Genomic DNA, 16,593 nt, shown 5'->3' on the forward strand with positions numbered 1-16,593 from the left:
ACTTGGTGGTAACAAAAAGGACGTGTCGTTTGAAAAGAAACAAATGTCTTTAAAAAGCCACCTGTGTGCGTCAGCGCCTCAGTTCAGCACACATGACTGGGCTTCAGGATGTCAGTCACTTCTCTGGACAATCCATCTGCCTTTTCCCTCTCATTTACCTCCAGCTTTTCCATATCGTATCCTTCTTCTATCTTGAATTTTCTAAAGTATAGATATTTTCTCTCCAGATGTGCATGCACGTGGAAGGGAAGTTTTACAGTTACTCAAACTTTTAGGGAGTGATTGATTGTAATGTAGAAAGTCAAAAATTGATTTCTTAAAAGTCAGTAGTTAATACGATCACTTTAAAAATGGATATTTAAATAGCACGAATGACAAAAGCCCACCATGACCGTAGCTAATTCCTTCAGAGTACACTGTGGTTGTAGCTATCGAGACTTCTTAGGGCAGTGATAACTCAGTTAACTAAGGCTTTTACCCGTGCACAGACAGCATGGCCTCTCGCTCCTCTGAGCCTGTAATTGTCTCTATCTTTTCATCATGAAGCTGGTCAGCTACATTTACACCACCAGACTAAGGGTTTTCTTCTGTGTGTGTGTGTGTGTGTATGTGTGTGTGTGTGTGTATACACACACACACACATACACACACACACATACACACACACACACACACACACACATACATATGCACATATATACATCCATATTCAGTTACTAGACAGGTTTTGGAAGAAGTCAGTCCAAGCCATTGACAGCAGATTAAGACCTTTGGTCATCTAGTTAGAAGGGATATTCAGGTGTCTATAAGGAAAGAAGGGCAAGACTTGAACATTCCGCAACATAATGAGAATCGAGATTCCCAAATCATTGTTTTTAATCACCTGGCCTGTTATAAAAATCATCACGTCAAATTGCTCAGCTTCCATTTTGTTTGGAAATGGCTTTATTTCCAACGCAGAGAAGATTCTGTTTTCAGACCCTGTTGGATTCCTTTCCCAAGGACCCCACCCCGTGCTCCCACTCCCTCGAGACGGACCAGGGCATCCGCAGAGTGCGGGTTCTATTTCACACCGTGCCGTTTTTTGCAGGATCCCTGCCCAGGGCCCTAGCGCCATAGATCACCTGCTCATGTTCAGTGACCTACTGAACTAGCCCTTCCGGCACGAGACCCTGGGAGTTCTCTTCATGGCGTGTAAACACCAGGAGGTCGTCCTCTTACTTAACAGCTGTAAAGTCTGTAGCCGTCCTCGCGGTGCCTGACGGACAAATAGCTTTTAGAACCTCAAATGGACAGAATTAGCAAGAACCTCCCAGGCCGCTGTGTTAAGACCTCCTTTTTCCACGGCTTGAAACCATATTCCCCTAACGATCAAAACGTGGTTAACTGCACTTGGAACTTGGCTAACATCAGAACGTGGCAACTTCCCTTTGACTCTCTTGCTGAGGAATGCTTTGCCATCTCCAGTTCCAGCAGGCCTGCTGTAAACAGGGAAACAGCCTGTGGACGACTTGCATCTGGTGTGGCTTCTCCCTGGTGGTCTCCAGACCCCAGAGACCAGAGTAGGCTTCTGATGGGCCTGGTTTTCATGGCTTTGCATCCTCTGACTTTGGGCTTGGAAGGTTGTGTTGATCTGAAGTCCCAGGCAGACCTGCTTCTCCTCCGCTGCTGACTCTTTCTTCTTGTCCTGTCTTCTTGGAAGATGGCGTGATGGTCCGCACCATCTGCATCTTCAGAGTGGTGTCCGAGTTCTCTTCACGTCCTCCTGGGCGGTGTCGGGCTGTCTGTTCCCTCCTCCCTCCCTCCCTCCGCCTGGGGGCCGGGGTGGGAGGTGAGTATCTTCCAGAGGGCGATGGCTTCTCCTGATTTACGCTGATCTAAAGGCCACAGTCACCTGTAACTTGTCTTTGCAGCAAGTGAATCCCACTTCAATTGACCCTTTTTCTGGAAAATCCAAACTTGACCAATTTTCTGAAATGATTTGTTTTTAAGACTGGATCTTCAAAACTAGGGGTTTCACTTACGTGTCTACTATAAATAGTCTGATGTTTAAATGACCATCTTTTACTTGATGATAAGTCTTTCTCAACTGAGGGAACCATATATTTTCATGCGGTTTTTTTCCTTTAATCTTTTAATTGATGACAGCCCTCCATCCATGGCTTTTTCATGCGAGTCACAAAGCCTTTCCTGTGCGCAGGAGCAGAGATGAATCCCTTTAGGATTTGCAACTGCTTTCTCTAGAATAATTCATGCATGTGCTCTTCTCAATAGCTTATTCTTTACATATGTATTTGAACAGCTTTGGTCAATTTCCGCTGCACAGCCTCTTGCCTGATTGAGAGCCCTTGTGTGATGCAGTGATCTCCACTTCTTCATAGAGACACCTTAGGAGGTGGGTCCCAATTGCCTCAAAAATGTTTCTCGCTTCTGCATCAGCTAAGAAATAGAACCTCCTGGGAATGTTCCCCTGTCACTTCTGAGGTTGAATTTTGTCAGTTGGCCGTTAACAGGACATTCTTGATCTCAGACACACGAGTTTTGCCAGATACACTCTGGGTCTTGGGTCCTCCATCCTCTTAAACTTCCTGGGATAAGACCTTGCTCCATTCTCATCTAGAACAGCACATGTGGGATAGTCTTAAAAAGAAGCCGATCGTGTTGTCGAATTATGTACAATATGTAAACTGAACCTGTATTAAAACGTAATGTGTTCGTGAATATCATTCAGTCTCTGCAACTATTGCTTTCTTGTCCCTGGTCCGTCTGGCGTAGAAAACAGGTTGGTGGCTGGGTCAGAGGCAGGTGACAGCACTGGCGGAGGGAGCCCCAGAGGCAGGCGAGGGGACCCGAGATGACCGCGACCCAGGGCCCTGAGACTAGCAGAGACTCTCAGGCTGAGGTCTCTGCTACACAGACGCCCATGAACAGCCACCCCCCCAGAGGACTCCTGACTGTGACGTTCACTGAGACCCCAGGCCAGGAAAAAAACAAAAGAATGAAACTGTCCAAATGAATGTGATTTTTTTTGGTGAGGACTCTGCCTAACAAGAGGGAAGTTTCTTCTCTAAAAGTTTCCTTGGCTAAGATCCCCTGGAAGTAGCAACCTGAAAGAACTTGCAAATCACATCACATCATCCTCAGCCTATATTTTTTTTAAGAAACCACACCCTCCCAGCCAGAAATTCTTTTTCCTACTTCCAGATGCGAGATCAGCACAGACACGGGCGGATGTAGGTGTTTTAGCCACCTCCATGACCGGTTTAAACCGGTTAAAAACTGACTTAAATCAGAGGCAATTAGCTCTAAAAACAGGCCCCCAAATTGGCTTCCATTCATGCTCAGTTGGCCGCATTTAGATTCTCCCTTGTATTCCTGTCTTTGTCATAGAACCAGAATCCCTGTGGTTAATGAGGGTCCTTGCAGGAGAAGGAATTGTCCGTCCCTGGTTCTCTTTACTTCTTCACCTTTGAACTTTGATTTAATCCTCGTGGGGTGGGTGGGGTCCTCCTCTGGGTTCTCTGACATTTAAATCGTTCTTGTGTGTTCTGTCTTTCCGAGGCATGTCTCCCAGGTATTTTCACATTAGACATAGAGGAATTTTAACCACAAACTCAAAAAAAAAAAACCTTGTTTAAAACCTGGTTACCTATATTTAAATAAAAGAATTAAGATTTTGAACTTAGGCCAAGATATGACTTTTCTCTGAGGGCTCCTTATTTCTAGAATTTCCGAGGGCTTATTTCTTCAGCGATGCACGTCGTGCTGGCGTCGGGAGGATTATTTACCAGGGTCTAATAGAGCCTCGCTCCGCCCACAGCTTCCACTCTTTCGGGTGCAGGAAGTTCACCCACTTGCAGTGCATACCAGGTTCTGAGAACTAATTCTCATTTCTATCATCTTCCGCCTTCCCGGTTCACAGTAGTAAATCCAGGGGACTTTGTGAACTACAACTGCCGTGGACTGAGGACTGTGGCCTTCACAGAGGACACGTCTCTGCGTGGAAGGATGTGTGGACCCCTCTGTACAGTTAACTCCTTACAGTAGAAGTTACGCTGAGGTTCTGGCCCTCACGTTGGGGGAGGCGTGTGATACGTGATCTTTCACTTCAAGGAGCACCCCTCAGACGCCCTCCTTTCAGTTAGAAAATCATTTTCTTCTGCAGCAGCAGGGCCACCTGAGCACAGCTGGTGCATACGTGTGAGTGTCTGTGGGGGAGGAGGGCGCCGGCCTCGGGCATCTGGGGCTCATGTCACACCATAGACACGACCTGCTGGGACCCGGTGAGCAACGCACACCTGAGATTTAGATGAGGCTCGGGGCCTTCTCTGCGCGCCTGGCCCTTGGGAAGGTGGGGGGCTTGGACCCACCTCTCAGATGTGGAAACTGAGTCCGGGCAGTTGGGCAGCTCAGTCAGTAAGTGGCCGTCACCAAACTTGGCCCAAGCGCCTTTTCCACACTTCATGCTACCGTTTCAAAATTAGTATCCCTTTAGGGGTGTTGGTTTTCGATGGAGAATTAAAGGTTTATACTTAACTACATAAAAGTACAAATTCTGAGTTTCTTTCTCTGAAGCTTTTAGCTTTAGGTCTCGTGCAGTGTTTTCTCATAACCCACACGGGGGACTAAACAGGGCATTGGGTCCTGTGAAGCTCAACTTCCAGGTGGGACGTGACCAGCAGTCGTGGAAAACTGTTCACAGGGGTTTTGTCATCCCCAGGAAGAACCTCGTCCCACAATTTCTATTTCAACATCTGTAAAATGTTGATAAAGTTTGTGCTGCAGCATTTTTCTAAAAATACCCTAAGAAATACAGCCTGCGGCAGATAGATTTTTATTTAACCATAAGTAAGGTCAATTTAAAATAAGTCCCATATAGGAAATTCAGGGGAGCACAATATAGGAAAACTTCTACAATAAGGATGTTTGAGGATGACTCCAGTTACACACACACACACACACACACACACACACACACACACTCACCCACAGACACACACACACAGCACACACACACATGCTCATGCACTCACACACACAAATACACACATGCTCGCACAAACACACTCACACTGACACACTCACACGGACACACACGCACACACAATCACATACAGTCACCCACTCACACACACCCACTCTCACATGCGCGCGCACACACACGCACGCACACACACTCTCACAGTCTCACACAACACTCTCACACACACATAGATTCGCACACATGCACTCACACAAACTCACACTCTCGCGCACGCACTCACACATACAAATACACACGCTGACACACACACTGACACACACGCACACACAATCACATACACACCCACTCACACACATGCTGACACACTCTTACACGTGTGCACATTCTCACACTCACTACACTCTCACACATGCACACGCACTCACACTCATGAACACACGCGCACAAGCTCTCACACTCACACACACTCCCACTCCCACGAATGAACACACAAACATATAGTAAATAAAGCAATGCAGTGTGGCTCAGGCCTGGGTTCACTGAGTTTCTTATTAAGGGAGGGTTCTGGGGGAAAGCCTGGGCTCTTCTCTCTGTTTCTGGAACAGGCGGACTTAGCCATGTAGCGTCATAGGGCCCCCCTCCCTGGATGCTGGCCCAGCTGCCAAGTGTCATTGGGTAGTTTGCTGTTGTGACTGGATCCGCCGGGAATCTCCCTTCCTGCTACTTCTCTTTCTAATAGCCGACATTAGACTCACATTATTTAAATCCCTTCTTTTAATATGTATTTATTTATTTATTTGGTCGTGCTGGGTCTTAGTTGCCACAGGCATGCTCCTTAGTTGCAACTCCAGGGCTCCTTCACTGCGGCTTGCGGGCTCCTTAGTTGTGGCGTGTGAACTCTTAGTTGTGGCACATGGGATCTAGTTCCCTGACCAGGGATCAAACCCGGACCCCCTGCATTGGGAGCATGGAGTCTTAACCACTGCGCCACCAGGGAAGTCCCTATACCCAGATTATTAAGGGAGAGTTCGAGGGGTTTGAGTTTGGGGTTATGTTTTAATCACCTTTAACCATTTTCACATGCAAATCAACGAAAAACAAAACAAAGCAAAAAACACAGACAAACGTTGATATTTAATTTATTTTATAAAGGGACCTGTGCTTTACGAAAGCATCTGCAGAGTTCTCTGGCAGTATTTGCATGCAGTCCAGGTGTGTTTGTCTTTGGTTTGTTTATTCTCCACCATCTTCCAGGTTTGGGTGCAGGTTATGAGGAAGTTTGCAGAGGGAAAAACCAGACTTCAGTCGTCAAAGAAAGGCACAGGTGTAGGAGGGACTAATCAAAACACAGCTTTGTACCAATAGACTCTTTGTGCAAAACTGACTAATCAAAACACAGCTTTGTACCAATAGACTCTTTGTGCAAAACAAAACACAGAGACCGGCCTCTCCCGTCAGAGGGGTGTCAAGTCCTCATCTGTGAAATGGGAGAGTCCTGGTACCCGGCTCACTGTAGACGTTCAGTTGTTGTCACCGTCACCACGGCAACACACGCAAGTCCCACAGCTCGTGTTAAACTGCTGGGTTTCGTGACAACATTAAGCAGAATTCAAAGGAGGAAAATGTAAGCGTTAGTTTAACGTTTACTTAATGACTTCTGTGACCTCCCTGAAATAAGGAGAACTTTAATTCACTCCAAAATCTTCTGAGCCCCTGGCTTTGGAGGACTTTACAGCAAGTCCTTTAAGTTAGAAAGAAAAATAAAGAGAAGAAAGACACTGCGGCAGTTACATCCGTTGGAACCCTGGGGGTGGGCGGTGATTGCAGAAAGGGGTGCCTGTGTGCTGGGCTCTCCCTGCCATGTTTCTGCAGTGCCTGTGTGTATGTGTGTGCGTGTGTGCACGTGTGTGTGAGTGTATGCAGGTGTGCACAGGTGTTCTCACATCTGGTTGTCGCCATCAGCGTGTGGGTGGCATTCTGCTGCCCCGGGAATCATTTCCGCCACTCTGTGCTCACATCCCCTCAGTAAAGAGGGATGTTCTGCAAAGTCCCTGAGCCTCGAGTCGGAAGCAAAATCCGGGAGAGGGCATCTCCTGGAAAACCATAGACAGAGCTGTTTCATTCTTTCGTTTTAAAAACTTGTAATCCGCACCCAGAGATAAGACACCATTTCTGCCCTCAAGGCACCATGGCCAGTCCCGTGCAGGGCATCCTGGGAGGCGACCATCGGGGTTGGGGGGTGGCTGGGGAGCAGAGGTCGTGGGCCAGTGCCTGAGCTCAGCTGGTCCAGGCGCGGGCAGCAGACGGACACACTGAGGCCGGGAGGAGGCCGTGCTGTCGGGGCCGCGGAGGGGCCAGCGAGGGGCCGGGCAGAGCCGGCTGCGGGGAGCATGGTCCGGGCAGGGGACTGGAGCCCCGAGCGCCGCTCAGCCCGGTTGGGGGTGGAAGCAGAGGGGGGTCAGCCGTCCAGGCCGAAGCAAGGCTCATTGCAGGCGGTCTGTCGTACTGAGCACCGCCCCACGGGAAGGCGCCTTGACTTGGCCCCTGCGCTCTCAGGGATCCCTTCTCTCCTCGAAATGAGGGATTTGCTGGGTGGGCCGGAAGGCTGCCGTGAAATCTGGGCTTCGTCGGCTCGTGGAAACTGAATTTTTAAGTCGTTCGTTGGTGCCTCGTCACCCATTTTCATTGAAACTAAATGAAACACGATGAATGCGGACCAGATCCCCGATCAGCCAAGTCACAAACTGACTAAAGTCTTGTGTAAAAGCTCTGTCGGGCTGAACCATCCTCCTGGGGCTCCGTCGAGGGCTTTCACTGCGGCAACCCCTGCTCCCCGGCCCTGGAGGGGCAGCGTCCTTTGTTACCTCAAGTGTGGATTCAGCGGGCATCCGTGTTTCATTTCACCTTCAACCTGCCTTACTTGCTGTCTTCTGGGCTAAACCAATCTGTCCTGTCACCTGAACAGTCTATACACTGGCCATTTAAAGACCAGCTGGCAGTGGCCACTGTGTCTGTCCTGAGAGGAAGCCCTCCCGGGGATGGGGCTGGATTTCTAACTTAAAGCTGGCCTTGAGATTTTCATGTTTTTTATTGTGAAAAACTTGGGGAAGGTTTTAAATCCAGAACAAGGCCACGAAAAAGGCCTTCCTTACGAAATATTTCTTAGCATTCCATTCCTCCGTTTTGAAATGGTGAAATTTTAATACAGGTACCAGACAGTACTGAATGATACTCTTTCTAAATAAATAGAGCACAATTTGTCATCTAATCCAAACTAAAATAATCCACCTACTACAAACTATTTGAAAATGACTCTTTGAATAAGTTTATTTTTTAACTGCAAAATTCCTTTCTTTATACAGTTGAGAATCTAAACCATACAGCATATCTGGTGCATGTGAACGAAGGAAAAAAATGTTTTCCTGAAGATTTTAAATATGCCATTTTAAAGGCACTTTAAATGTATGTACATATGTATTTAAATATGCTGTGTGTCAATGTGTAAACACACACTTATGTGAATGCATGGATTTTGCTGCCTGTGTTGTCAGGCCAGGATTCAAAGCCAGACACCTGGCCCTTCATAAAACGTGTTGAACTGGCTGAGTCCTCTCCATGCATTACATCCAGTTAAATTTGGTCTTTCCTGATTATTGGGAATCTGGTCCCATTTTCACTTCATTCTGGGCTCCTCTGGGGCAGTTCTGACAAATGGTCTTCCTTCAAGCTCAGCGGCTGGTCACCACCCCGGCCCTGAGCTACCGGAGAAGCTGCTTCTGTGAAGGAAGTGAGGGTCTGACCAGCCAGGAGCAGGTTACGTTGGCCTTTAATTGTAAATTTGAGGTTTTATTCCCGTAAACACTTCACTAATTTAGAGTTTCCTCGAGCAAAATGAGCGAATCTGGAAATAAAGCAGACGTTCCCTTTGGGAAGTTACCAGCGAGGATTTCGGAGGGCATTTTGTGCTAGCGATTTCAGGGAAGAGAACCATCCTCTTTGGGTTTCTTTCTCGATTGGAAAGACCGGCTCTGAGCGGGTGAAGGGGGCGTTTGATGGGCCGAGGCCGGCCGGGGAGCCCGGATGCTTGTAGGGAGTGATCCCACCTGTCTGCGCATTTGACCCGTCTGTGTGTGTAACGTACCTGTGTACTTGTCCCTAAACGTGATCCCTGATCTTCCAGGAGCCGCAATTCAAGGAAAATCACATCCCTTCTATTCCATTCTCTCTTTTTTGCATTTGTACAAAGAGAGACGTGTTCCAGACACCTGCGGATTCTGCTTAGCTGTCTGCAGGTGGTCCGTGTGCTTAACCCTGTTCTCTGTCCACAATAATCCTGCTACCTTCAAAGAGAATTGGAGAATATTGGGATAGTAGAGAGAGACGAGAACTCCCACTCTTACCTGACCTTTTTAAGGAAACAAAAACTTAAGTGCAAATACTTTCTTAAAAATCAAAATGCAAATGTGATCTGGCTTCACAAAATGAGTTTCTAACGTACACGACTGTCCAGCAGCACTCTGTGGGGTGATGGGGATGCCCTGAGGACAGCCTCAGCCCCACGTGGCTGCGGAGCGCGCGAGGCCACTGGGGCTGAGGAGCGCATTTCTAATTGCACTTCGTTTTCTGAGCTCAGATTCAAGTAGCCACGCTGTCAAGCGGACATCCTTAGTGGACAGTCCACATGGAACCTTAGACTTCACGGATACTGTTCGTCATATATAGTCTTACTACATTTTAATACACATTCAGGAATATCTTAGTCCTACAACTGAAAAGTTTATGATTTTTTTTAGCGTCTGTGTCCTCAACATTTTTGTTATATTATTCAGCCATTGACAGAGAGGTAGCCCTTTTATATTTACATGCTGTCCTCTTTTTAATTTAATGCCATTTATAGACAGATTAAGACTAAATATTACATAAGCTTCACAGTGTGTTTTCAGAATAGAATATTTGCATGTTACCCCAAAACCTCATTGTTTCGGACCATTCGGGCCGTATTCAATACAAGGTAGTGGAGAGCCTCTGTTATGTTATTTTAAAAATATGTTTGACTTTATTACTTTCCAACTTGTACAGAGATTCCAGTCTAGTTAAGCAGGTGTCGCAAAGAGAGCTGCTTAGGCCCCTGAGGACTAAATAATCTGGCTTATAATTAGCGTATGCGTTATTAATACTTGGGGCACCGAGGTCGTTAGAAGACTGCTCTCCACTAGGAGCTGGAATACTTCTCTTTCAAGCTGGCTTCTGCCCTTAATTATCCTTTACCTGTGGGGAATGCTGCCCCACGGAAGTGACCTTCAGGCCCTCCCCATCCCAGGTAGCATTAGCGGCCGGATCCTGAGGAAACCACCACAGCGTATGGCGCACAGTCCGGGGCTCAAATTGGTGGCTTCTTTAGCTCGCTTTCAACCCCAGGGCCACAGAGGGCAGCTCCGTCTTGGCCTCGGCGGGACAGGGCCACGCACCTCCCTGCTCCACACCCCCGCCACGGGCGCATGGATGGCGGCTTCGCATCCCCTCCGCTCTTGTCCTCCTGTGGTCAGGTAGTGGTGGTGCCTTTCTACGCGCATGCCCTCTGTTGAGGTGAATTGCACTGTGATGTGCAATCGCCCATCACTGGCACGTGTAAGGGGGCTCTTGGCGAAGAGGGGGAGGGTGTGATTTTAACAAGACCAGGGCATTTTTAAATGACGTTTTTGGAAACAAAGCTACTATACGCTCCAAAACTTGAGAAAGTGGGGGAAGAAAAATTATGTATAATCTCATCTGATAAATATTAATTATTATTAATTATATTATTAATCATATCCCTCGAGGATCTTGAAGCCTGCTTCTTTGTGTACTGTGTGGGTTATGGAATCTTTAATAGCTGCATAATATTCCTGGGGTGGGAGGGGATGTTTCTGTAGCTTCCCTCTTGGCCTGGAACGACGAGCAAACACAGACCCAAGCCCCGGGAACGCGGGCGGCTGGCGCTGGCCTCGGCCCCGTGAGCCGACAAGGGCGTCTCTGCCCAGTTAGGATCTCGGGTGGATCACAGACGGGAGGGGAGGGTACCCTGTGAGGTGAGGTGACGAGCTCTGCGCGTATACGGATCACTTTACGGACCCGACAGCTCCCACAGCTGAGCCTGAAACAAGGACCACAGGCTAAGGGCGTGTGTTCTTCCTGGGGTCTGCGTGTAAAACCCCGTGTGTGGGGAAACAGCAGGAACACGGCCCCCGCATGCTGGCAGGGACGCCTGGGGGTCCGAGGAGGGACAGCCAGGGGAAGGTTCCAGAACGTGAAGCAGAGCGTCAGGGATCAGATCCCATCAGGCCTGCAGGACCTGGCAGGACTCTGATCTCCACTCTGAGGGGGCTGGGTTTCGGCACAGCAGAGACATCACCTGACGTCTTCGACTCATCGCTCCAGTTCCTGCCAAGAGGAGGTCAGGAAGGCCCATTGGGAAGCCGTGGCGACCCTCCGGGTTGGAGATGATCCCACAGGCGAGGTCAGGAGCACAGCAGCTGCAGGAGCGGTCAGAACCTGGGGGCTCTGCCCGAGGAACGCGATGTGGCGTGAGTGTGAGAGCATCCGCGCCACCCAAAGGTGCCCCCAGCACCTGCAGTTTCCGAAAACAGGAGGAGCCTGCGGGGGAGTCGGGGGTTGGTGGGGGGGGAGTGGGCCAGGCTGTGGAGGGTCGAATGTCCTAGGCGGTCAGGAGAGGGTCGTGTGAGCACCCACAGAGTTCGCGAGAGACGGGGGCTGGAACCCTGGATGTGCAGGTCGCCGACATACACATGGCGATGAAAGCTGCTCGACTAGCAGAATGAATCTCCGGGAGTGAGTGTCGGCGGAGAACAAGGACCGAGGCCACAGCCCAGCCTCCGGGTCTCCTGTTTGACCTCAGTGGGAGGAGCCCCGGGGTAACCTGATCACTTCCTGGAAAGGGAAATGATCACAAAACTTCCAAGTCCGTCAAAAATACGCTCCCTCCGACGTCTGGCAGGCCCCTTTCCTCCCAGCAGAATGGGGCAGCACCTAGGATTTCCCACTTACTGACGGTGGCAGCCAGCCCACAGATCGCACCATGGGCTGTGTTTGCACGGGACACGTTTCAAAAAGGAGATAGTATATCTGACTTGTGAAGATGGTGTAACCACTGGGGACCGTTTAAATGTGACTGTGGTGAGGCGTTTTTTCCTTAACACGTTGTCAGAGCGACAGGACCTCCATCCATCGGGGTAGGGGCTCACCTGCCCACTTTCCCCTGATGCTCACTCTTCTTGCCGGGCTCCTTGGATAAGTCAGGCTGCGGCTGAACTGACGCACTGGGAGAAGGTTGGGAAAGTGTGAAAACGAGGGCCTTTCGGAGCAGCTGTTTCCGGCAATGATCTGATTATCAAACGGTGCTGCTTCCACTCTTGCCGTGAGGATCACATCCACACTTAGGGCGGGTGACCCCCAGCTCTGCGTCGGGCAGGGAGGGAGGACGGTGAAGCTGGATGTACTTTCATGGGAGACTAGCCTTGGTTTCACCTTGAACGTAGATTTGCAGACTGTTTCACCTTGAGGCTTAAAGATGGCTTGAGAGATCCTGAGATGCATATTTCTTAATTCTTCAAGTAACTGTCTACAATGTATGCATACTTCATGGTGCAAGAACTTTCTGGTGCCCTCCCCCTCTTGGCCCTTTGCAAAGCAGGCACGTTGCCTTGAGGTGACCTTCCTTGACCCTCCTCTCGATCCAAATCCACCGTCTACAGGAGCCCAGCCATGGAGCCAGGTCAGCCCTTCGCTGAGCTGGCTAATCCCCTCCCCTGGGCTTAGATCCCACAGACACGACGCCGGCGCCCTGGCTTCTTTCTGCAGACATCATGTCCCATCTTACGCTGTGGCTGTGTGGTCACCTGGACCGGACACAGAGCAGAGGTTCCTGAGGGCACCCCTCGGGCCTTCAGCGTCCAGCTCCTTCTCAATAGCACTTCGCACTGCGCTGGGAACCCAAGCCGTTGAGTAAATCAGTCAACGAATCAGAACAAGATGACTTGTACAACACAGCCTGGTAAAGAGCCCAGGAATTCTGCAGGGAGAACTGCGGAGGGAAAGCAGTGGGGTCTGCAGACAGGTCAGCCAGGTGACCTTGGGCAGATGCGGCCACGTCTCCGAGCCCCAGGCCTCCACTGTGGAGGGAGGGGATTCGGCCAGATGACCTGGAAGGTTCCGTTGAATTCGGAAACACTGTTGCCCTGGGTGCAAAGGAGGCAGTGGTGGCGGGCGAGCTCTATGAGGAGACTCATAGAGGAGTGGTGACTCTATGAGGTCACCTCTGTGCAGGCGACAGAGCTGCACGTGGGCGGCATCAGTGGCAGGGCCGTGTGGAGGTGAAAGCCTGGTGGCGCATGCATGGTGTGGCCCTGGACGCGTTTTGCCGGACGCACGCGGCGTCTCCTGCACCAGGACGGCGATTTCCGAGTGAGTAATGGAGGAAAGACATACCTTCTTGGTCGCTGGATGGGAAGCCGGGGAGGAAACAGCATCACTGTCCAGTGGGAGGCCAAGCTGCCCGTCAGCTGTGCCCTGAGCCCTGCGCAGACTCGCAGCGTCCTTGTTGGGCGGGGGGCAGGGGTGGGTGTGGAGGACGAGAGCCAGGCCCGGCCAGCACTGGCCACAGGTCAGTGGAGCTGGAGGGCCTGAGCACAACTCTGAAAAGGGGAAGAAGAAGCACTTCTCTCTCCCGACCGCCAGGCCACTTCGTCTGCAGCGCGTAGGGGCGCAGACAACCCCTTTACAGCTGGGGACCTAAGACTTACAGGAAGGGACAGCTTGCATCGTTCCACGTCTACCCACCCCACGTTTAAAACTTGTCTAAAAAAAAGAAAGTGAGTTTTACCTGTTTTCAAGACATGGCTGTTTGTGGAAGGCAGTGAGATGCTTATCCTCTCGCCGGAGGAATCGGGGCGCCTCCCGTGGTCCCCCCCACCCCCTCCCTCCTGACTGTAGCTTCTCTCTTCCTGCAAAGCCCCCCCATAGACCCCACCCCTCTGCCATCTCTGGCCGTCCCTGGCGGTCTCTCTCCAGCACCTGTGACGTGTTAGATTGAAGAGATCTGTCCTTTCCGAGACTTTCAGCTCGTACGTTTTTCGGCCATCTAACTTTGCGTGTGCTCTCTTCTCCAAAGTTTTTGACTCCCAAGGAATGTGTACCTATTCGTTGGACTTTGCATTTAGGTTTGTTGGTTTTAAAGTGGAATGGGCTGTGTTTTCAGATTAGCCCTCTCGCCGCATGGGGTCAGGGCTCCCTGGGGGCCACGGGCAGGTGGGCTCAGAAGGGCTGGGCTGGGGGCAAGCGCAGCACCTGGCCCGGGGCCTGGGCCACGCTCGGCACTGGACACGTCCCTGGTGAAGTGAAGTGACTCCAGTCATAGCTGCTACTTCTGGCCTCTTTCCACAGGGAGGTCTGAGCCACACCTTCCTGCCGGAATCATCCCGCGGTGACTCGGTCACGCTGTCGCCGTGTACTTGGGTCTCCGCCGTCTCTCTCAGGTGTTTCTGCTTTTCTCCCCGTGTCATGTCATGACAAGGTTTTTTCGCCCTTGAAAACGCCTGTCTCTGGCTTTAAGTTCCTCGGGGCTCTCAAATGGAGCCGGTTTTTAAGTTAAGTAGAAATAATTTAAAATCCTGTTTATTGCTTCATTGTGAGTATCTGAGGTCTGTCGATTAACTGCTTTCTTTGTAAAAACCCTTTTAAAAGTCCAGGCAGAACATTCGAGTTGCACTGATAAAGGCCCCTCAGATACCAGGAGACACTTTCACACCTTCGGGTTTGCACAAGTGCGACCTAGGAAGGGCAGTAAGCGTCAAGAGGTGACCTCCTCCCACCTCTGGGTGGTCCCGGGCACCCTTCCGGGGACTCAGGAGCAGGGCCAGGGCTTAGCAGTGAGGACCCCCAGCAGGCCTCCTGACTCCAGGGCTCAGCCCTGCCGCCCTCTCCCGTCTACATCCAGAGCCGGGCAATGCGGACAGCCACCTGATGGTTCACGGTAAGGACGAGACGGGCTTCTGTCTGCAGAGGTCTCCGGACAGCGCCGGCTCCCAGAGAAGAGTTTCTTCATGAAGGCCTGAGGCCTGAGAGGAAACAGGAAAGCAGGAACGGCCCATGAGGGCCTGGTGGGCCAGGCCAAGGTGCCTCCGCAGACGTGAGGCCAGCTGGGTTGGGGGTGAGGGAGGTCAGGGGAAGAAAGACAAAGATAATCGACCCCCAAAGTCTGACCCAATTCCAGCAACAAATGAATGAAACGCAGCCTCTTATGTTTGAAACTCCAACAACCAAGATCAAAATATTTCAAAGATAAAAGGATTGCATTTTCCTAATATGTCTTTTTCTCTCTCTTGTCTAATATGGTGTTATTTTAAAATGCTCATATCAGACTTGCAAATCAGGTTTAAAATCATCAAATAAAAATGTCCATCAGCCCATCAAACTCACATCAGATCTCACCCCCTTACTAATTTCACTCTCTTCTCCCCACTTTCTGAATTCTAAAACATTTTCCCAACTGGCATATTTTGATCATCTTTTTCTCTGTCATTTCTTTACTTTCCAATGTGCCTTGAATACTTGCTGCAGTTCCCTTGCCTTTTTTGGATGACATGTGTTTTAAGATGAGCACGTGGTGGAAACAGAGGCATTGTTATTCCCTGGGCATCGTTGTGGGTCAGAACAGTGCCAGAGATATTGAGGAACCCTCTCTTTCTTCTCTCCCCGTTTCGTAGATCTGAAGCAGACTAGATCCCGCTGTCCTAGGCAGTCTAGTCTACGACAGATAGCATTTCAGCTTTCCTAGTTACATGCCGGCTCCACCGGGGTGAGGCCGCACCCACGTCCCCTGGACTAGTTATCAGCCCGTGTATCACGGACCGGGCTGTAGCTTTTCCACAAATACCTCGCCTCATGCAAACCCATTTTGACTCTTCCTGAACTTCTGTCTCGGGCGTGATCTTCAGGGAGGCTTTGATGTTAATTCCTGGTATCAGAAGTGATGGCCTTGCTTTAAATCTCAAGTCCTCATATACTTCATGGCGTCTTATACTTTCTGGCCCTTGAGTTCTTTCCAAATGCTCTGCTGTCGTTTCATCTGCACAACCGATGATCTCGGCATCCATGGCGGCCCTGGGAAGCTGAAGACAGATAGGGAAGGCAGCCGCTTTCAGGGTGCAAGGCCGGCGGTGCGTCTGGGCCAGGTGAGATGGAGGCGGGGGGAGCAGGACTTGGGGCCACAGAACGTCGGCTCAGATCCTTTATTCTGTCTGGCTGCGTGGCCTTCAGTGAGTTGAATAGACTTCTGACATTCAGTTCTCTTATCTAGAGAAAGTGAGGGTGACGTCTTCCGCCGACCTCACAGGAGGTGTGCGTGGGCCCCCCGAGGTCACGCTGCGTCTGGGCCTGGTGCAAGGCTGGGGGGTGCTGAGCTCAGCAGAGGAGGGGTGCTCACAACCCTCCTACAGGGCAGGGCGTGGGGGCAGGGAGGCTGAGCGACCTTCCCAGCATCACAAAGAGACTCAGCTATCGGACCAGGACCCGTCGGCCCAGCCGGTGTCCCCTCCAGCAGCCCCCCAGCAGCC

At 50.5% G+C, this 16,593-nt stretch overlaps 1 protein-coding gene across 19 annotated transcripts in view; it reads left to right on the forward strand.

The window, feature by feature from the left end:
- MYT1L (myelin transcription factor 1 like) overlaps window positions 1–16,593 on the forward strand; it is a 406,245-nt gene that overhangs the window by 335,736 nt on the left and 53,916 nt on the right. The window contains exon 20 of one of the 19 annotated variants that reach the window (XM_049695868.1): window positions 1,091–2,848. The exons of 17 other annotated variants lie outside the window; for them this stretch is intronic. In XM_049695868.1, the coding sequence (XP_049551825.1) occupies window positions 1,091–1,154 (64 nt within the window). In that variant the 3' untranslated portion in view covers window positions 1,155–2,848. Of the gene's footprint in view, window positions 1–1,090; window positions 2,849–16,593 lie in introns of those variants that run through there. One more of the 19 variants, XM_049695869.1, reaches the window with a different exon arrangement.

The sequence above is a fragment of the Orcinus orca genome, chromosome 13, assembly GCF_937001465.1.
Source record: "Orcinus orca chromosome 13, mOrcOrc1.1, whole genome shotgun sequence".
In the NCBI taxonomy this organism is placed as follows: Eukaryota; Metazoa; Chordata; class Mammalia; order Artiodactyla; family Delphinidae; genus Orcinus; species Orcinus orca.